This window comes from Pristis pectinata, chromosome 13, assembly GCF_009764475.1.
Source record: "Pristis pectinata isolate sPriPec2 chromosome 13, sPriPec2.1.pri, whole genome shotgun sequence".
In the NCBI taxonomy this organism is placed as follows: domain Eukaryota; kingdom Metazoa; phylum Chordata; class Chondrichthyes; order Rhinopristiformes; family Pristidae; genus Pristis; species Pristis pectinata.
Genome location: NC_067417.1, coordinates 43,941,139 through 43,964,111, shown reverse-complemented (window position 1 = coordinate 43,964,111; position 22,973 = coordinate 43,941,139). Strand labels below are relative to the sequence as shown.

Here is a 22,973-nt window from a genome sequence, read left to right as displayed (position 1 = left end):
ACTTCAGATTTATCTCTTCATGAAACCTAAGCCCTTTCCTAACAAGAAAGGATTCCAGTTCCTATTACTCCTTAATATATAGTTAGTAAAATGTACATAATTCTGTAAGGCTCTTATAATATAATTTTCTTTAGGTATACCCAAGGACACTGTGACGCTTGTATTTCCTGCAAACATACTGAATGTCTTGCTTTCAGGTGTTTGCATGTATTGCTCAATATTTAACAACACAATAACATTATCTGGTGTGTAACAATAGGATCCTCTTGTAATCTGAATTATATTATCTTTCTCACATAGGCCATTGCAACACTTCTTTAATCTTTTCAGTTGGAACCGATATATTTATAGAATTAAAGACCAGATCCAAATAATTAAGCTGCATTGTTTCACTGACAGTGAACAGACAGCACAGATTCCTTACTCACCATTGCACTGCATCGTGCACAATCTGATTCTCCCTCAATACCCCTCCTGTACTTTTTCTGTAGCTATACTCGTCTTTTAAGATCCTGTGGTACCAACTGACCTTGAGGCCTGGCTGCTGTAGCAGATGGACCTTGGGTAGAAGATCCTGGGCACTGGTCCTGGAATGTCTTGATGACATTTTGACAAGGGACACTTAAAAACAGTTTGAATAGAATTAAAGATATTTAAAAATATTAAAAGAGAATATTCATTAAAATGCAAAAATGGTAACTTAAAATACCTTAAACTACCAGAAATTGATTAACATATAAAGAATACACAAATCACTGACCTTTACAGTCAAGATTGGTGACTTATTCAAATAAATGGGGTCATGCTACTTTTGGTAGCTAATGGCTAATTATGAAATGCATCCAGCCCCTCAGTTCAGGGTATTTGTATTTTGCTACTGGACTCAGTGGTGTGTGCAGTGATGAAGCAGGAGGTAAGATGCATCTGATCTCCAACTCATCTCTAATTTCTGCTAGACGGAAGTATGTTTCAGCTGTTAAACAACGCCTCCTCAAATATTTTCTTCACAGATATTTCATGTCACACTCACATGAATAGAAATACCCTCTTTGCAATGTGTGAGACCATTTGGCTCAGTTGATCATTGATAGTCAGTTTTGCTGACAGGAGCTGGAGTCCTGCGAGGGTGAATTGTCCAACAAACAAAGGCAAAATATTCCATGAAAAATCAACTTTGTGAAAATTCAGTCACAAACTTTATTTTTAGTGACTATATAAAGAGCTCCTTAACCTGAGTTATACATTCTGGTCATAAATGATGCTATTTGCACAGAAGTCCTTTATTTGTTTAAACAAAAATGGAGAACAATCATCTGATGTAAAATAGTTAGCACCCTTGCTCATTTATTCTTCACCACCAGCAGAACTTGGCCTCTGAAGCCTCTACGAACCACTGGCTTTTAGAAAATGACTGCCAAACATAATTTTTTTTGTCTTCCCAGAAAGGATTTTGCGATTATCAGAAATCTCAAAACATACCGGGCAGTGTGTATTTACTGTTAAATGTGAGAACCCAAGAAAACTTAGATTTTTTTCTGAAAAAAAACACTTGATAATTTTACTTTAATGTTTCTTGATGACTTTTAAAAGAGCAGGGATATTAATATGAATCATTTCAAGGATTTTAACGAGTTAACTATTATGAACAAAAAATTACAATAATCTACATTATTATTACTCTCAGCATGAGCTGCCTTTAATAAGAACTTTTCTAATTGTTTTTGAGCTGAATAAAATGTAATCTTTTCTCCATAAGGCAGTAAATAAACTTAACATTTACACATTTCTTTTGATGTAGTACCTGCTTGCAGCACCACTTCACATGATCCGTTTCTGGCTGTTTCTAGGGATGATGTTCCAGGTAAGGCTACTTAAACAGTTTCTTTGTGACTTTTGTTATATGTTATTGACTATTTTAGTAAATATCAGTAACTTCCTGTTTATAAATTACACCAAAAGGGCTTTCACCAATAACCTGTTCACTAATACACACTTAGGGTCCAGGACCACTAGACTACAAACATAATTACAATCCAAACAAAAAAAAAATTTCATTTCTGTTTTCATGATCTCAGTACATCCTAAAAGTGATTGCAGCCAATGATGTTCTGTGTTGAAATGAAGTAATTGGTGTAATATTGGAAATGCAATAGGCAACATGTACAGCAAATTCTACAGACAGCAATGTCTTAACCTTGTAATTATTTTTCATGGTTAATGGATTGATAAATATTGGCTGGTTCACCAAGAATACCACCTCCCCCCAACTTTTCTTCAAGGTTGTGTCAAGATATCATTTACCTGAGGAACAGATGGGCCCTTGGTTTAACATCTCACCTAAAAATATCACCTTACTTCCTCAGTTCTCAAATCTCTCTGGAATGGTACTTGAATCCATGCTCTCTGTTTCACAAGTACAGCCTAGTGAACTATGCTAATTACCCAGATTGGAAACTTGACCCCAAAGCTGGCATCTGATTGGCTAGACCTTGTGCAATGCTAAGTCATACTTCCAGCCATAAAATTTTAAGTCTTTGACTGTGAAGGTCTCTGATACAAGCATTCAAGAGCTATTACAAATTAATTATGCCAATAAAAATATAAATACATTTTTCAAAAAAACTTAAAAACAGAAAACCCTCCAGGCCTTTAAATACATTTAATTTAACAATTAAATAAATTTGTTAACATTTAAAAATCCTAAATGCCGGGAAAATTATTCAACTCTCAGAACCATTCCCCTCTATTGAAATGGAGTCACTGAGTGTGCACCAGATCTAACCCGACATAGGTTTAGCATGCAGATTTCCTTGGTAACTGATGGGAAATGGCTGGATGTTGGTAGTTTGCTATTGGACTCCATTAGTTCAAAGTCACTGGAACAAAACAAGACGGGGATGAGGATCTCTCAGGATGCTTGGGATTCCATGTTTGTGTAGGTGGCCATCAGAAGTGTTTTGCGTTGCCAATCTGGACCACTTCCAAACTTTGTGCACCACTGGTGGGCACAATCCTAGATTAGGTTGCTGCCATTTAGGACAGGGTTGAAGAGAAATTAAATTTCTTCACATAGTTTGGAAGTCTTCGGAATTCTCTGCTTCATCAATGGTCCATCGGATGAGATGAGGCAGAATCAGCACTGTTATTGAATGGGAGAATAGGCCTGAGAAGTCATTTGTTCTTATAAAACTGAATTAAGAAAGCATTGTCAAAATGGAAGTTTGTGGTCGTATGATTTGTGATTGTAGATTTCAACTTTCAGAAGGTACTCCAGTTGTAGTACTGGCTACTTTTAATGTACTAATATTGGCTATTTTTTTTCTAGTCTAAGCTTTTTCATCCTGCTTTGCTAATGTTTTATTTGACTATTTTGCACAGGTTCCCACTGCATGGATTCTAAGTAAATATTTAAGAGGACTCTATGGAAATGCAATTGTGTGGATTTGCATTATTTTAGGCCCTCCTTTGATAGTGCATATGTACATTCACGATTACTATGTGTTTCAAGAACGAAAAGCAAATGTATAAAATTAATTATTAAAAAGAGAACTTTATTTTATTTTTGGAATACTTTTTGGTTTTGTCCTCTATGCAATGCATACATCCCTGCTGCGCATCCACTTTGACAGGTAAGTCAGCTTGATTTTCTCTATTCTGGGCCAGATTGCAGTAAATTGCAGCTGCAGTACACAAATAGCAGTGTTCTTCGAGCCTGTCAAAATGCCAACCCTGGGGTACACTGACCACCACTCTGATTTGGCCAGGTTTTGGTTCAGCAAAAGTGGATGCAGTCAAGTTTCCAGGCACATGTATTTTCAGTGCGACAAGGAACTGTAATCAAACATACCAGGTAGTCATACATACACCATTTAAGTAATGCTATGAATAGAAACAAACTATATACAGTATACAGAATAAGATAATCAAAGCTGATATGTTACAACAAAGGTAAAACAGTTAACAGTAAACTACACAGTAAACTGGAGCAGATGAATGATTTATTTGAAATGGAAAATCGTTATACAAAAGCAAGTTGAGGCGATGTGGGGAAAGCAACTTTTGAGTGAAGTACTAAGGGAATATGACAAAGCAGATTATGAACCAGTTAAGAACCAAGGGAGGTGCTTAGGGGCAGTTGAAAAGTCAAAAGTTGTCAGTGAAGTTGTATTACATGTTGCTAAAGAATTCACTCAGTCTCTGATGAAGCAGTAAAGAGTGGTGTTGATCTAATGCATCTTCAGTCAGAAAAATGATGCATTGAGCAATGGTACCAACTTCATTGTTAGTTGAAGGGTAGTAAAATTTTCACTTTAATTTAGAATGTGCTATGTTATAAAGAAAAGCACATTTACAGATTGAACTTCACAACTATATTTTCCACACATTTATTTCAAATTAAAACATCTGATCAAGAAGTGGAACACTCAACATTTTTGAGCACGAACATTAACAGGTCAAATATAGCCGAGACCAGTTTCAGTGAGAACACTGATTTCCACAACTACATTTATTCAGAATATTTACTGTTTACAAACATGCAAAATAGTTATTCTTATTATGTTCCATGCTTGATACATTTTGATCAATTAACTGGAAATCAGACCCTAAGGAGGAAGGCATGAAAATATTTGCAGTGTTAAGGTGGGATATTATGAAAGATATACTATACATTCATAAGTTTGTAACATTTGTTCACTTGACTGCTTCACACCATTTGCGGGGTTATATATCCTCTGAAGCATTTATAGAGGCATTTTCACCAATAAGTAGCCATTCATGAGAAATGGTGATTGCTATATTTAAAAGGAACACTCAGTAATAAAGATACCCTTAAATTTGGTGTTCTGAAATGCAACCATTGTTTTTTTCCCCCCTCAGTTATATTTTCTATGACCTAAAAGGGCAGGTACCAAAATACTCTTAGATGGGTAATTAGATGTACATTAACTTAATTGTAATTTCACTTCTGCAATCTAGGTTTGAGGCCAAGCCAGGATGGTGAAGTGAAATAAAAACAGAAAATGCTGGAAGTACTCAAAAGCACAGGCAGAGAGAAACAGTGGTAATATTTCAGGTTTCATCAGAACCAAGAAAAGCTAGAAATCAAACACATTTTGAGTTACAGAGAAGGATATTGGTGGAGAAAAGGAAAGTCTGTGATAGGTTGCAGATCAGCAGAAACTGAATGACACAAGTGGTGTGCTGGCTGAAAGAACTCAATGAAGGCTCGTATATAACAAAACTTACATCTGAGGAGGAGATGAATGAAATCTGAAATTAGCAGAAAGAGGAGAAATAATAAAACTGAATACTGGAATGTGACAGACAAGGCCGGGATCGCTGATCGTTATAAATTGAATTCAGCATTGTATTGCTAAGGCTATAATAAGCCATGTCAGACGATGAGGCACTGTTCCTAGAGCTTATGTTGTGCTTCGTTGGCACCACGTAGGCGGCTAAAGATTGTGGTCAGAGTGAGAGAAACAGAGCGTTAAAATGACAGACAGTGGCAAACTCAGAGTCATCTTTAGGAATAAGGTGAAAATCTCTTCTGTTGATTCTTTATGAAATGAGTTTGGCCAGTTTGAGGTGGGTCTTAAGTTTCTTCACTGTGCCTAAAAATAGGTACATTGTCTGTAAATTGATCTGAGTTTTGATGGTCTCCGGGTCAACTAATTGTAACAAAAATTTCAGTTGCCTTGAGTAATTACTGAAAATGGTGTCTTGCAACAGATTTATGTCAGCTTTAAATATCTGTGCAAGCCACCACTCAGGAATATTGCAGAACTAGATACTTAATTATATATGGAGTTACCGCAGACACAATAGCCCGAGATCACCAACCCTGGCCGGGGAGCCCAGAATCGCGCGGTCCGTTTCCAAGTTAACCAGACGATGCCCCAAATTCCCCTCCAACACCCACCCCCTTCCGTCCGGCGGTGGAGAAAAGGCAGCAACGCGCCTGCGCGCAGCCAAGGAAACCAAGTACACACCATTGTTGTCACGGCTGCTATGGAAACCAGACTACAGCGCAAGCGAATCGCAACCGCCAATCACAGCCATCGGGAAGGTCGCAGCGGTCAGGAGTCCATCCGGGATACTCGTTACCCTGGGAGATGGACGTCATCATGGCAACAGCTCGGCTGCTGGGAGACGGAAAGAAACCCGCCTCTTGTTTCCTGGGGCTCCATTGATAACATTTACGTGGAGCTAATTTTGATTTACATTAAAGTCACCACTTCAAACACTTGGGCGGCCGGTCCATTTCTGGAGGGATCCGGGGCCACGGCCCCTTATTTCAAGGGAAATGAGCATTGCCATCTCTAACCAGCTCTTCGGTAACTGGAGCCCTGCCTCCCGGTCCCTGCGCACCGGGCTCCAGCAGCGGAGATCAGAAACCCGCCCCCATCAGGCAAATACAATTCCATCTCCCCACGTTGTTCGGTTTCTTCCGCTTCCCATTGCCTTAAGTTCAAGCTGGCACCTTGACATTCTTCGTTTTCTCCCCGACTCTTCCCACCCGTGTGTTACGCCTCCCTTTTAATTCCTCCCCTCACCCCAGAGTACTAATCCTACCTTTAAGCGACTTCTCTTTTCATCATTGCCATTTTCGCTGCTCCTTCAGCTATTCAAAGCAATGCAACTCAGTACAAAACTGCAGTAAATTTTGGAACCTCAAATTCTTACCTACAGTTTGCAATAGTAAAAATTAATTTCGTTAATAGTGGACTAGATTGGTGCTGAGGGAATACAGGCCTGTGTTTTGCCAATTTTCATTACGATTAGCTTTCTAAAACATCTCATGTGGCTGTGGATTGGTTTCAGTGACTCACCCAACAGCATTTTCTTTGGAAATATACCTGGAATTCTTATAGGAGTGAACTTGCTTCACACCCCAAGGAGGTACATGACGTTAGGTAAGCCATGAAGGGCCTGGACCATTTTACCAGATGTGCAACTCCCAATAGCCAAGAGATATTTAACAATAATGGACATTTAATAGGCATTTATTTCAGTTCAGACTGTATGACTTCATACAACAATAAAAAGCATCTCCAAAAGCTACCAAATTAAGTTAATGGAAAACCTTAGGGGTGCACTACTGATAAAACTGTTGCCAACCAGAATGGAAATTATATCACTCTTAGCAAGCTTGCCGACTACTTTGCTAAGTAACATTAATATTCATATGCAATTTCTGTAACTGCCCTCCCCTCCCCTCAGATTTTACCGAATAAATTACCCTGGTTATACTTCCTTGCACATGAAATAATATTTAAGAAATTTGACTTTCCTTATTGACAACCATATGCCCTGTCAATAAATTGTGCAGGGAGTAGATTAGGACAAGGCCCTTTGTAGCTGGTTGTGTAAAATAACCATTCTCCACCTTCTTTCATGCTGCATTTAATCCTCAGTTTCTCACCAACTGGGCATAGTATGTGTATTCAGTTTGCTGTTATACGTTTCTGCTTCAGAAGCCAGCAGCACAACTACCTCACTAAATCTGCTACAAGTGCAGCTTTGTATTCTGCATCATGTGTCCTCCCTAAACTTATGTAGTAAATAATGTCAATTAAGTACTCATTCCCATTTTGCATAAACATTATGGGACTCAATCCAAGAAATGCAGAACATGTACTACAACCAAAGTACAGCACCATGAGAAAATTGCATTTCCGGTACCAAACATTGTTTCATGAAAGTTTTGAATGAGAAGTGTTACAAAAGTCATCAAGATAATGGAGGAGGAACTTACATTGAGCAGCAACAGCCAGCACTCCTGTCAGTAGGAGTAGGAAATTTATTTTGAAGACAGGATTTACAGGAGGCAAGTAAGCTTTCATAACCACACCCTTCAAATGCTAAAAACACATTTCTTAAGTGACACGGGGCATTAACAGATCTGTATGGATAAATAGGACACATCCCTGGCCTCAGAAAATGAGACTGATTTAGTTAATTTGCAAGTTACAAAGCAAAATGGAGTACAAAGAAAGGTCAAGCGCAGGAATTTGCATGCTACATGCAATGAAATTATATAGTAACTGAAAAGCAAAGAACTGCAGATGCAGGAAGTCTGAAATAAACAGGTCAATTTCAAGCATTAAGATCATAAGTAAGAGGAACAGGAGCAGGCCATTCACCCCCTCAGAGCTGTTCCACTATTAACTGTTTATCTCTTCATACTTGCTGCCCATGTATTTTTAGCATTTCATAATTTTGAATGAAAAACAACTTTCCTTTGCCCAAGGCCACTGATTAAATTTGTAAAGAATGATTTATAATGCATTAAGCATAATACATGGTTTGATACTGCATGTACATCAGGCACATATGTATCAATGCTTCCAAAGTATTTAAACTCCTTATTGGTTTCACTCAGATCCTCAATTCTTGGGAAGCCATTCTCAAATTTGGGAGGTCAAATGCAAAAACCACATTAGTTAAGTAGTCATCTTTGATAAAGGAACTGTAGAATATTTACATTTGCTCAGTAATTTTTTTTATTCTGAATTAAAAAAGGTTACAGTACTTGTATAATCCAAACACACTTGTGTATAAACGCCAATGAATCCCATTTCTTATTGATTTTGTTAACTTGGATTTTGGGACTGCAGCTGCCATAAACTGAAACATCACATCATCTCACAAAAACAACTCAGTCAACTGGTACACAGTTAAAATGAAAGACACTTTTGCTCTACTTCATGCACTACATTGTAGCAAATGGGCTCAGGGGAAAAAAATCATTTGCTCAGACAATTTGAAAAAACCCAAAAATACTTCTGAGGGCACCACCTTTAGAGTGACAACACGAGATTTGCAAGCAGTCAAGTTCCGTTACTGTTGAGTGATTTTCTGCAGCCTCTTAAAAGCAGCAAATCTATTCCAACTGGGATTGTTGTTAAATAATCTGTTAAACAAAATTTGGAAAAGTCACACACCATGCAGTTTAAGAAAATTAATTCAACGTGCAAGGGAAGGATTTTGCTCAACAGAAACCTTCCCAATCTCTTTTGTAAATATTAAAATTTTGTCTGCCAGGTTTAAATATGTACAGTGTTGTAACTTGATTGATTGGACTGTACACAAGTGTACACAGTGCTTTGCATTAGGTCATAGAAAGTTTTAACAATTTACCATGCTACTATAATTAACTGTACATTTTGCAAACATTCTCATGCTCTCTTTTGGACTTCACATACATTTTCTATACACTAAGCATGTTTTGTTGCACCCGTAGATTTTAAAGTTACATTATTCCCATCCCCAGAATATACCCATATACAAAAAGACTTTTTGTGACTACTCCCTCCTTCTTCCACCCTAAACGAGTCTTCAGCTCCTTTGCTGCACTGCCATTACCACCTGCCCATTCAACAGCTGCTTACATTATTTTTTGTATGGCATTTAACAGATTGTCTCAACAAAATCTTTTGGGACAAAACCCTAAACTATACAGTTTTTTGTGAAATTTGTGCCTGCACAGCCCTTATTTTTGCTTGGATCCCATACATTTAAAAATGTGCACTTTGGTGAACGTGACATTTTTGAAGCCAACAGGGAAACATTGAATAAAAACCACTAGTCGGCATTATTCCAGGACACAGAACAGCAGCAGAAACACTCCGTATCTGATGGTTCCATTCTAGTTAACCCAAACTATGACACAGTGGTACATTTATCCACATGCTGCTGCTTTACTGCTGCAGCCCGTAAAGGATTTATGATGGCACTCAACATCCCTTTGGATAACATTCTTCTTTACTTCCATTCAAGTCTGGCCTGATTATCTGCACATTACTCTAACATACATTAAAGGGACAAGCGGCTAAGACTGACAATGTGAGTGAAAAGGCATCTTCAAGCATTAGATAACAGCCAAATGGCACTTTGGGGCCTTTGCTGACCAGTTCACTGCCCAAAGACACAGATTGAATTTTGCAAGAGATCTAAAATTGAGGGGGATCTCTTGAAAATACTTTTATTTTTGTTTCAAATCCAAGACACCAAGTGTCCCCAATTGATGAACTGTTGTGCGCATTTAGAATCCTGTGGAACTTCCTTTAGAAATATTAACAGCATTTGGCAAATTGGATTTTATTTTATAGAAAGACAGGAAAAAGGACAACAAGAAAATGTGATAATGGAACACATTCTAGGTATTTTATTACAATACAAAAAATAATATATAAATATACAAAAACATTGTAATTTCAGAACCAAAATCTAGTAAGTTGTAATTCTCTCTGAAACATAAATGGAAATCTAAAATAAATGGATGTAGTACAGTGTTGCCACTGGGTTTAGGGTAAGCCATGGTCACCTGTGTTGTTGCAGTCACAAGTTCACATTTCCAGACTGTGATAGCTCCTCTTTTGCCCAATGTCTCCCCTGTAAATCCTGTAACTCTGTCATCTTGCAGAATGAACTATGCAGACAGCAGCAGGATTCACCGCACAGCTGCAGAAACACCAGGCACATGCGAGTTGTTACTCCGAGCACCATCCGAATGCTCCTTCAATATTGGATCTGAAGTGGAGTGTAAAATAAACTGAGTCAAATAACTTGAAGCTACCAACACTGAAGTTCCAAACTGATCACTACATCCCCAAATTCAGCAGACTCAAAAGATCCTAGTTACTGAGACTGCAGTTTGCTTATGCATTGAATCTTTGTTGAATCACAGCAATCTAAAATCTGGCATTATATCAAGAGATAACATGATATTATATCTTTGTTACGTCCAAACTTGGCAATTCTATACTCCATAAATATGACATAATTCAAAACACTGCTGCCATGTCCAAACTCAGGGTATACCAAGTCTGTTCATCCATCACCCTATGCTTGTTGGCCAAACTGGCTCCCATTTATGCAATGCCTCAAATTTAAAATTCAGATTTTCAAATCCTCCATGTTTGCACCCAAACTCTAATCTCCTCCATCCCAAAACCCTCAGATCTGTGTACTCAGATTCTGGTCTTTTCCCTGAAAATTTATTCACTCCATTTGTGGTTGTGCTATCAGATGCAAAGACACTAAAGATCCATAATTTTTTGCCTCTTTCTCCACCTCTGCAGGCAAACCTTTGATGTTTGCCCCAGTATCTACTATGTGATCATCTTGATTTTTGCTTGATAGTGCTCAAGAACAGCAAGATATTTTTGCTTCATTAGAAGGAAAGTTTGTTATAAGCAATATGGAAACAATGGCTTGTGATTCAGAACTACCTTCAAATATGCCAAAATAGGGCCTGATGAGTCCACAGGAGGAATATTGTGCATGGATCTGGTCTCCCTAAGGAAGGATAAACTGCTATAGAGCAGCAAAGGTTCACCAGACTCATTCCAGGGATGAGGGATTTGTCCAATGAAGAGGTTAACTGGACTGGTCCTATAACTCACTTGAATTTGGAAGAATGAGATGGTATCCTATTGAATGATACAAAATTAAGTGCCTAGATCCATGGATGATATTTCCTCTGGATGTATTGTCTAGAACCAAGGGTCAAAGTCACAAATGGGTCAGCTATGGAGGACTGGGATCAAAAGAAATTTTCAGTCAAGGGTGGTGAACCTTTGGAATCCTTTGCCCAGGAGGGCTGTGAAACCAAGTACATTCGAGATAGCAATCCACGGATTTTTTAAAATATGAGGAATCAAGGGATATGAGGTCAGTGCAGAGATGTGGCACTGAAGTAGAGGATCTGAATGAATGGAGGAGCAGGCACAAATAACCAGAGCTGCCAGATAGCTTCAGGAGTCAATTTTCCACCTCAGATGCACACATCTGATAGCATCTCCAATTCCTTTTCTGGCACTTCTCAGGCAGGACACAGGGTGCAAATTTTAATTATCTGGCTACATAGATATGCGAGAAATGTGGTGGAGAAACACTCATCATTGATAACAGCCTCTTACTACAGCACTAGCAATCAAAACTCTATTCAACAGGGGAAGGAGGGGGTATGGAAAGAGCCAATATACCCCCCTCCAATTTAGTTATGAGAAGTTGTAATGCAACCAAATTACTTAATCTATGGAAACACTATTTCCAGCAAATGCTCTGTGGCATACTGAGCAACAGAAATTGAGAATAAAGTTGTAATCAAGGCTATGGCACTCCCCAACTTGGAGAGTTTCTGTAGAGTTGGGTCATTCTCATACTTACAGAAGTATGGATGTTCCATTGCTTCCTTAGCAGTGAGTCTCTGCTGATGATCATAACGAAGTAGTTTATCCAACAAATCCAAGGCCTCTGGACTAACCAGGTGCCGATTCTCACTGTGAATGAACTGCTCCCAACGCTTCCGAGAATGTCTAAGGAAGAGCAAGTGCTCTTTTAAAAATGTGAATGTAATCTAACACTGGATACAGCTAAGAAAATGTCAGATAATGAACAATTTAACATATAATTTGTATAAAATGTAATTGACCTCAAAATAAATCCATATTTACTTCATCCCTCATTGAAAAAGTACTAAATTTCCATTGAGAATCATTTAGTCACATATCAGATCCAGTGATTTACGCTCCCCAACCTCCCCCCTCCCCCCAAGAACATTCCACTCCCCTTCTGAGTCGCAGAACCCATTTCTGGTGCCAATCTATCTCCTGCTCAATACTAAATTCATCTTAAACCAAGAATAAATCAAGTTTCTGAAATTAACTTTGTAGTTCCTTTCCATCCTTGCAAAAACAATATTATGTGCACTTAATGATCAACTTGGAAAGGAATGATCTCAGATTAGGTGGATTTATTTTATACAATTCAATTATTCAACTTACTGTCCGAGAGTATCATTAAACCGAGGATCCAGTTCGATGTGGTATTTCTTGAGGTAGTCAAACAATTCATCAGTTCCTAAAACCTTGGCAATGCGAACAAGCTGGAAGGGAGAAAAATCAGAACTATCTTAATGTGCACTCGATCACAGCAGGATAACATGATCCATTCGTTGACTTTTCTTTAAACAAAATCAGAAGAGAAGTACTGTATCATGGCTGCCTACATTCACTTTTATAACTGTTGAGGAGATGCACTTTTAGAAAATAACTTTTGACTTGCATACAAGTGCCATCATCCAGAGCTGGTACTTGATACAGCAATCAGAAAACTTCCCATCCTGATTCACTTTCATTTGGAGAACAACCAAATGAAAAATAATTATCCTCCAAGGGAAGATACGTCAGGAGTACCATTTATTCAGCCTTCTCCCAGTTTAAGAAAATTTTAACTTTCCTAATTTTGATGAGAACACCCCATTTCTCATTCACTTGCATTTCAAGCAGGGCACCCTCCATCTATTAGACATCCAACCGTTTATTTAATGCAAAAATATTTAGATCAGTATGTTAGATTAACAAGTGTGCCAGCTAATTCTACATCAGTTTATTAGTTTCCAAGGAACTAAGACTACTTGCAATGTTGGATTTGATACCATAGTGACCAATGCTGCTTTCAAATTGTACACACCAACTGCTGTCTTGCAACTGAGGAATTTCTTTGAAACCACAAGATATTGTTTGGAACAATGAAAGCAAGGTTAAATATTCCAGTACTCGCAAAACCTAGGGAAAGTTGAAGTTTGAAGCAACAATGGCGGATGTTCAAGGCGGGTGTCAGGTCAGTTTACATTACGTTAGGGTTCCTTAATAGTGGGTGTCTGCTGACAGTGCTTTGGATAGATCAGGCCAAATGGTCAGGAATATCCTGACAGTAAAGGAACACACACCTGCAGTCAATGACATTCCAGCATTGCAGAACAGCTTTGTTTCTTACATTCATGTTGAAATCTGATTTTTTTTTCCATGAATTAAACTCTGAAAAGTTGGGCAGTTTGATCTTAAATGCAGGGTAGAGATAAGAAAGATGTACATGTACTGGTGAAACAGTGCAAAAAGTAAATAAAATGTAATATTTGTGGTTTTACATTACCAATGTGGCATGACCCTCTAAATTCAAATATTCTTAACTGATCATTTTAATGGAGTCTATTATGTTAATTAATTCACTTCCCCGTTTAAACAATAAGAGTTCAAGAAATATCTATGACAAATGGATCAACCAGAAATCAATGTAGTCCTTTCATCACCAATTGTTTACATCGTTGAATCTTTGGTTATTTGCGGAACTGTGGGTCTTTAGTGGCATCACTGTTTTAACAAGCTTCAATCATAGGAACAAAGCATGTCCATTCACAGCCTTGGCACCAAGAACACTTCACTTACTTTAAAAGTTACATTTAGATAAAAACTTTTGCTTTCCAATTTCATGTTTAATTTCTCCAGACACAGCAAGGATGACCAAACCCAAAATTCACTGAGCAACCATCAATTCAGATTATAATTTACCAACTGTCATAAATATTTTCAGAGAATATGGCCATTAGAACACATTTCCTTAGATCAACAGTAGAGGAACCAGGCTTGAAATCAGATTTATTACTGAATTCTTCAATGCAATTTTTTTTTCCTAATGGTGTTTCAATAACGAGGTTCAGTTTCCAAAACAATGCTGTGCTTCACACTGAAGTGCTTTAAATACCAACTAATCCAGATGAATGAGCAAATGTCCACAATCTAGAGAAGCTGTCATTAGTTTTGGAAAGTTCCACTAAATCAGGGCCAGTCGTCATGCCTACTAAAATTGTCAACATGAAGAGTCACACTTGAGGTTCTTAAAAATGCCACCATTCACAAGCTGATTACTGACCTACACCATTGTCTTTGAAGCAGATCTAAAGATGCAAGACTTGCCAAGATAAAATTCATGAAGCAAAATGGAGTGAGAATTTCAGACTCAAACAGTCTTAGGTCTTGTCTTTGATCAAACAGAACCAGTATTTTACATTCTTTCACTCGAGAAGAATCTGATTCAGAGAACCTGCATTTGTTAGATGTGGACTGCAGACTTCAGTATCAGTTGCTGGCAGTTTTAACCATCTAGGAAAATAGATACAGCATAGAAACTTTGAATTTGGATATGGCCAATTCTTACAGAGAAAACAATGCCAGCAGTCTTGTGATTGATGGGAAAGTGAAACCTGGGAGTTTGGTGCAAAAGATAATCTGATTCTTAAGAGAAAGTGACACCTTATTGGAGCCTGTTTAAGATGAAGAAATGAAGCAGTTACGTCCTTAAAAATAAATTTGTAACAATGCCCTAATGGCAACATTGAATTAAAAATCAGGGAGCTATATTTGACAGGTGCTGCCTTGATGTGACTACCATCTTCGATTCAGTGAAATGGGTAATCTACACCAAGACCCAAAGCAAACAGCAAACCTTAGTATGCCATCTGTTGATAACAGTTCTAATACATGTTTAAATGCTAGATGATTTCCAGCCTGTCATTTTCTGGCAGTGAGTGTTAGGTTATCAAAATCCTTCCTCAGCCTCTCAGCCAGCACCAACAATATTTGTCCTTCAGTCTCCAGTGCTTGACACATTCCCCTTGTTCGCTTCGTCCCTCCTGATTCTTTGGAAATTAACACATGTTTGGCTGCTAATTTTTCTGGCTCTAATGAAAGGTCACTGGCATGAAACAGTAACTGTTTCTCTCCCACAGACACTGCCCAACTTCCCAAGCATTTCCAGCATTTTCTGCTTTCAGCATCAATAACCTACCTGGTCATAGTTATCATGTCCATGGAAGAAAGGCTCCTTACGGAATATCATGCTGGCCAACATACATCCCAAACTCCACATGTCCAGGCTGTAATCATACATCTGGAAAAAAAGTCAGATTATGGCACTGATCAGACAAAACAAAAATACCTTCAAAACCACAGCATCTGGCATGACTTGGGTGGATGTGGCTCAGTAGAGATTTTTGACTCGGTTGGAGTCCAATCATGGTAAGGTACACTGGCAAGTTTCAACGACAGATTTATGAGAATGTTGCCAGGACTTGAGGGACTGACTTAGAGAGGTTGGGCAGGCTAGGACTTTATTCCTTGGAACAGAGAGACTGAAGGGTGACCTTAGAGGTGTATTAAATCATGAGGGGCATAGATAGAGTGAATGCGGTTTTCCCCCCAGTGAAAGGGTACCAATAACTAGAAAGCGTAGGTTTAAGGCAAGAGGGGAAAGATTTAAAAGGAACTGGAGGTGCAACTTCTTACGCAGAAAGTGGTGTGTATATGGAACAAGCTGCCAGAGCAATTGAGGCAGGTACAATAACAACATTTAAGACATTTGGATAAGTACATGGATAGGAAACGTTTACAGGGATATGGGCCACATGCAGGCAAATGGGACAAGCTTAGGTGGGCACCTTGGTCAGCATGAACGAGTTGGGCTGAAGGGCCTGTTTCCATGCTGTATTACTCTATGACTTGGTCATGGAGAGTCAACAGCTTTAAATTCCTGAGCGTTAACCTAAGGGATGACCTGTCTGGGGCCCAGCACATCGATGCAATCACAAGGAAGGCACACTGGCGTCTTTACCTTAGAGGTTAAGGAGATTTGGCATGTCACCAAACACTCTCACAAACTTCTACAGATGTACTGTTGAAAGTATCCTGACTGGTTGCATCATGGTCTGGTACAGCAATTTGAAGGCTCAGGAATACAAGAAGTTGCAGAGAGTAGTGGATTCAGCCCAATACATCATTGGCACAGCCCTCCCCACCATTAGTATCTACACAAGGCGCTAACTCATGAAGGCAACATCCAAGATCCCCACCATCTGGGCCATGCCACTTTCTCGCAGCTACCATCGGGCAGGAGGTACAGAAGCCTCAAGTCCCACACGACCAGGCTCAAGAACAGTTACTTCCCTTCAACCATTCAGTCCTTGAACCAACTGGCAAAATGCTAATCTCTACAGTATAGCAACACTTTGTCCACTTTGATCACCTTGTACTACAGTGGACTCCAGAACAAGAACAGTGCAGCATAGTAATGGGCCCTTTGGCCCACAACGTAGTGCCAACCTCTATTAACCTACTCCATGATCAATCTAACCCTTCCCTCCATTTTTCTAACATCCATGAACCCATACAAGAGTCTTTTAAATGTCCCTATTATATTAGCCTCTACCACCACCCCTGGCAGTGCATTCCAGGCACCCACCACTGTTTAAATAAAACCTCTGACACCCTCCCCCACCCCCCCCCCCCCCCCCCCAAACTTTCCTCCTCCGACACTGGCCATTGCCACCCTGGGGTAAAAGTGTTGGCTGTCCACTCTATGTCTCTCATAATCTTATTCACCTCTATCAAGTCACCTCTCATCCTGTCACTCTGAAGAGAAAAGCCCTAGCTCACTCAAGCTTTGCTCATAAGACACATTCTCTAATCCAGGCAGCATCCTGGCAAATCTCCTCTGCACCCTCTCTAAAGCTTCCACATCCTTCCAATAATGAGGTGACCAGAACTGAACACAATACTCCAAGTGTGGTCTAACAAGAGTTTTATAGAGCTGTAACATTACTTTGCGGCTCTTGAACTAAATCCCCCGACTAGTGAAGGCCAACACACCATATACCTTCTTAACCACCATATCAACCTGCGTGGCAGCCTTGAGGAATCTATGGACTTGGACCCCAAGATCCCTCTGTTCCTCCACACTGCTAAGAATCCTGCCATTAACCTTGTACTCCGCCTTCAAGTTCAATCTTCCAAAGTGTATCACTTCACACTTGTCCGGATTGAACTCTATCTGCCACTTCTCTGCCCAACTCTACATCCTGTTGTAACCTACAACAACCTTCTACACTATCCACAATACCTCCAACCCTCATGTCATCTGCAAACTTACCAACCCATCCCTCCACTTCCTCATCCAAGTCATTTATAAAAATCAGAGCAGGGATCCCAGAATAGATCCCTGCAGAACACCACTAGTCACCAACCTCCAGGCAGAATACTCTCCTTCTACCTTCTGTGGGCAAGTCAATTCCAAATCCACGCAGCCAAGTCTCCATGGATCACATGCCTCATAACTTTATCGATGAGCCTACCATGAGGAACCTTGTCAAATACCTTACTAAAGTCCATATACACCACATCCACTGCTCTACCTTCAATTTGTTTTACCACCTCCTTGAAAAACTCAATTAGGCTCGTGAGGCACGACCTGCCTCTGACAAAGCCATAAACCAGACTTTTTTCTTCTTGTTCTAATTGTGTTCTTTGTTTAAATAGTGTATAACTGAGGTTTATGTTTTTCTTGTGAGTGCTGTTTATCTAATGCCACGTGCCTGTGATGCTGCTGCAAGTTTTTCATTACACCTGTGCATACGACAATAAACTCAATTTACTTTGACTCTAAATTGTAATAAAAAATATGCATTTACAGTATCCCCAATGCCAAATTTTCACTTAAGTTACATTATTTCACCAATAGCACAGTACAGAAATAGACGATTTTATAATGAAACCCTCTCCTTTCATTCATTCATTCTGTCAAATGTTTCAAGTTAAAGATACAAATTAATGTGTTACCAATTGGACCTTTGACATGCAGATTGAACAATCTGTCTTAGAATGGCAATGTTCAAAATTCTAGTCAGGCAAGAACTCAACCTTTACCACAAAAACAATGTAAGATTCATTTTAGATGGAATTAGTTTTGTTTTCATGAAAGGAATGCATAAAAGGATGAGGCTGTAAAATAGACTGTGCATCCCAAGTAACTATATATGCCAAGTTGGGGTTAGAAAGAAGCCACTGTCAAGAAAACCAAAAGGGAGAGTAACTGGGACAGGTCTCAAAATAATTTAGGCATAAGAGAGATGTGGGGGGGGGGGGGGGGGGGGGCGGGCGGGGGTGGGAGGGCTAGGGAGAGAAAGTCTTGGTACTTTCATGGAGGGTAGAGTTGTATATGGAGTGGCCAGTCAAGATGAGAAAAAGAGAACCAGTGCAGAAAGTGAGACGTTGACCTGCACCCCTCCACCCCAGCAGGACATTACACTCCTTATAAAGCAGAATCCAGGATTCATTCTATTTATGGTTGTACCTGGTAGTCAACTAGCAGCTCAGGACCTTTGAAATATCTGGAGGCCACTCTAACATTGTACTCCTGCTCAGGGTGGTAAAACTCAGCCAGTCCCCAATCAATTAACCGAAGCTGTAAAATAAATTGGGACAGTCAGTCAGGTATCACGTGATGTGCTGGAGCTACATGAAATGCTGTAGCTCGCCCATTCTTTTCCACTGGCATTCTTCAAGAATAGACAAAAATGAACAGATACAAATCAAACACTAGATGGAGCCAGCGTACTTGAACATGACAAACACATACATGTATGCACAACATAATGTGCACAACAGAACTCAGTCTCATCCCAATCTGTTTCCAAAATGAACTTTACAGGGTTCATGTCACAATATCTCTTTAGAAAGTTTAAATGAATTGACTAATTTGTGACTTTTCACAGGAATGGAACAGGTTTACGTTTCACAGAAAGGAGCATGGCCAAAAATAGAGAGGAAGGATTGGGTCTCTGCATCAACTGCAAGAAAAAAAATTCTCAAAGAATCTAAAATGGTATATTTATAAACACAGGGATCTGTACATAATTGTTCCTCTGTTTCCTGCTGGCTATTGGGAGGCCTATAGTATAACCCCATCATTATGACTGCACCCTTCTTATTCGTGAGCTCAACCCATATTGCTTCAGTGAATGACTCCTCAGGATGTCCTCTGTAATTGCTCGTGCCATTCTCCCTGATCAGTAGTACAACTTCCCCACCTATTTTACATCCTTCTCCATCACATCTGAAACATCAGAAAGGAACTGAAAGAGGTGAAGTACTGATGAGGGAAGCCTTGTTGTGTTGGAAAGGGGGCAAATACAGAATCTGTTTGGGCAAAACTGAGGATCAAAACTTCTGGGGGCCTTCAAATGGTAATAGGAAGCTAGACGCGAGGAAAACGTTTCACCAGGATGTTACCTGGATTAGAGAGTATTGGTTAAAAGGAGAGATTGGACAAACATGGATTGTTTTCTCTGGAGCGTCAGAAGCTGGGAGGTGACTAGATAAAATTCCATCTATGCCTCTCATAATTTTATAGAAATGTCAAATGCTAGAGGGCATAGCTTTACAGTGAGAGGGGGAAAGTTTAAAGGAGATGCGAGAGGCAAGATTTATTTTAATTCAGAGTGGTAGGTGCCTGGGATCCAGGGCCAGCAGGGGGAAGCAGATAAGATAGTGACATACAAGAGGCACTGAGACTGGCATATAAACATACAGGGAATGGAGGGACATGGATTATGTACAAGCAGATGGGATTAGTTTAATTTGACATCATGGATGGCACAGACATTGTGGGCTGAAGGGTCTGTCCCTCTGCTGTACTGCTTTATGTTATATTAAATAGCCTGTAGCAATAAAATCCTACCAAATAATAACCCAATAGTGTCTTCCACATGATCAGTTCAGAACTCCAACATTGGAAACAACAGCACACTTTCAGGTCACTAACATTAGAAGAGAACTTCCTCTCAGTAACATCACTGGAAACAGCCATGGTCTCTCAATTTGTTGATAGAGAAAATTACCCAAGAGCAAACATTAAAAAGTTGAAATATTTTTATAAAATTTACCAAGGCCTGCACAAGCGTGTACTTGTGATGCGACTTCTGAGGTCTGCACATTTCAGCATCCCAAGTTGCCCATTTAAAAATTTGCTTCACTTTTATATTTTACCTGAAGCCTTATATAAACTTTCGGACAACAGCTTAGTGCTACCCATTAAATTACAAAGGGTCATACTGAATACAATTTTATCAACACAAAACATTCAGTAATTGCCTTACCATACAAGGTATCATTTAGAAGTAGCACTTGTAGCTCTCCTTTATTATCCTGCAGCCTGCCCACTAGCCCCCATAAAACTGCTGAGGCAGCCTAACCTGCAGTCACTCTCATACCTTTCTCTGAGCATGGTCGATCATCACATTATGTGGTTTCACGTCCCTGTGCATAATACCCATGCTGTGGCAGTAATCCAAGGCCTATGAGAACAAGAGTATTAAGCAATGAGTACATTTCCATGCCTTCAGTCAACAGTGTTTCTCTCCCTCCCATTCTGCTACCACAATGTAATGTGGGCAACATGCTCCATGCCCTGAGCTGGTCGCCAGCTGTTCCAAACACAGCAACACAGAGCAACTGGTCTCCAATTATCACAATTACCTAGAAGTACTGCAGACGTAAACAAAAAAATAAATCAACATCTTCTGGGATTGCAGTGACCTGTCACACTAAAGCTACTCATTATACAACATAAATTTTCTTGAAGTTTACTATGATTAAATACAACCTAATAGAAGGGACCCAATTCCAGTTTGTTGTTGGAAACAAGTTAGTGTTAAAATGAGAAAGGAGACAGTCCCTTCAATATACCATTAGCAATTATGTTGTTTCTAAACATTTTGCCCTATGCAATATCAGTGTGTTGCTTTCAACAGTGTGAAGAAAGCATCACATTCCTACATTGGCAGAGGGCAGGGAAGAGAAGCATCTGCTCTCAACCAGACGAAGCTCATATTGCTTCATCCAGAAGTGAGGGGCCTGCCACCACTTGAATGTCAATCACTAGTTGGACACCCACCAAGTGATGCAAACATTGGTGTGGGAGGAGCCTGGGGCCCACGCCAGTCTCTGTACAAAATTATTTCCTGCCAAAGAATCATCTGTGAATGGTGATGGTGGTGGGGAGGGCACTGACACAGCGGGGATGACCTAAAAGGGAACAAAAGCAGAAAGCTAGAATACAGAATCAATAAACACCATTTAATTGATTAGCTGGAAGAACTTATGGCTTCTAACTCACCTTGAGAATTTCATACATGTAGAACCGGATGTCATAATCCACCAAGATCTGATACAGTTGCTAGACAAAGAGAGGGAAAAAAGGGTGGCAGGAAGGGTGGTAGGGTGGGATTGGAGGAAAATTCAGCATGTGTGAGTAAAAGCTGTACACAAGAATAATGGATCAAACAGTATCAGTGAATACAATAACTGCTCTGATTATGTATACAGAAATCTACAAGCTCACCTTGAAATCAGTGTTATCAATGTGCTCAAAAACAAGAGCCGGAGTCCTCGACTGTGGAAAGAACAAAATCACTGTAAGATACAGCTCAGAGCTGATGTCACAAAGTGCCAGGAATCTTAACTTTGTTATCTACCACAAATAGTCAACAGGAAATGCTGCAGCCAATAAGATTTGTAAAGTCACAGTAGCCAACGTTAACCACTGTGAAGTGAAGGTTAAAAATATATTTCCATAATGTCACATTGAGGTTGTTCCCTTGTTAAGCCAATGGCCTTCTCCATTTAATGGATTGCACAAGGAACTCTCTCAACCAGACAAGCTTCACCAACTCCCAGGATTCTGTAATTCTTCATTCTATTCTCAAACTAGCCGCCAACTAACACCAAAGAACAATCAAGACAACTCTTCCTTGCTACTGCATAAAAGCTGTGCTCCATCCTTAGCACCAGCTTCCTTTACCACCTCTCAGCCATGGCCAAAACTTACCTGAATGGTCATTTAAGCATTATGCTGCATTATATATATAAAAAATTATGCATCATCCTGTTCCAGAATATTAACAAGTTTAGAAGAAATTACAGAAATCATGACTTGGAAGGGGGAAGAAAAATGCAGACAATACTCATCCCTCAGTTTCAACCACGTTCCACCAAACAATCAAGTTGGTCTGCAACAACTCCTGTCGAATAGTTGGATTGAAGAGATCCTTTAATCCAGGTCACAGAAGTATTTTTTTTCCCCCTCACTTGAAGGGAAAATTAGTGAAGGGCAGAATATGGGTGTATAGGGAAAGGGGGGGGGGGGGCTGTATTCAAAGAGCACACTGGGGATTTATAATCATTTATAGTTCTAGTTTATTGTATGCATACTAGTATTTTGGGGTCTGTCTTCTTTAAAAGGGCTCACATCATTGCAGACTGTCGTTTTTCTGGTAATACATTACTTGCCAGCCA

General features: G+C 39.5%; 2 protein-coding genes across 4 annotated transcripts in view; one reads left to right on the top strand and one right to left on the bottom strand.

Moving 5' to 3' along the window:
• LOC127577505 (diacylglycerol O-acyltransferase 1-like) overlaps positions 1-3,528 on the top strand; it is a 68,841-nt gene extending 65,313 nt beyond the window's left edge. Inside the window, exons 15-16 of the mRNA XM_052028738.1 lie at positions 1,799-1,861; positions 3,379-3,528. Coding sequence (XP_051884698.1) covers positions 1,799-1,861; positions 3,379-3,528 — 213 coding nt within the window. The remainder of the gene's footprint in view (positions 1-1,798; positions 1,862-3,378) is intronic.
• Positions 3,529-8,482: 4,954 nt separating this feature from the next.
• csnk2a2b (casein kinase 2, alpha prime polypeptide b) overlaps positions 8,483-22,973 on the bottom strand; it is a 33,240-nt gene continuing 18,749 nt past the window's right edge. The window contains exons 4-12 of one of the 3 annotated variants that reach the window (XR_007957334.1): positions 22,021-22,071; positions 21,796-21,855; positions 20,891-20,974; positions 18,973-19,083; positions 15,637-15,738; positions 12,795-12,895; positions 12,178-12,326; positions 10,331-10,536; positions 8,483-8,917 (exon numbers count right to left, since the gene is read on the bottom strand). Coding sequence is in view for 2 of the 3 variants with exons in the window: in XM_052028061.1 (XP_051884021.1) it covers positions 10,457-10,536; positions 12,178-12,326; positions 12,795-12,895; positions 15,637-15,738; positions 18,973-19,083; positions 20,891-20,974; positions 21,796-21,855; positions 22,021-22,071 (738 nt within the window). In the remaining variant the exon portion in view is untranslated. Of the gene's footprint in view, positions 8,918-10,156; positions 10,537-12,177; positions 12,327-12,794; positions 12,896-15,636; positions 15,739-18,972; positions 19,084-20,890; positions 20,975-21,795; positions 21,856-22,020; positions 22,072-22,973 lie in introns of those variants that run through there. The other 2 variants (XM_052028061.1, XM_052028063.1) reach the window with 2 other exon arrangements.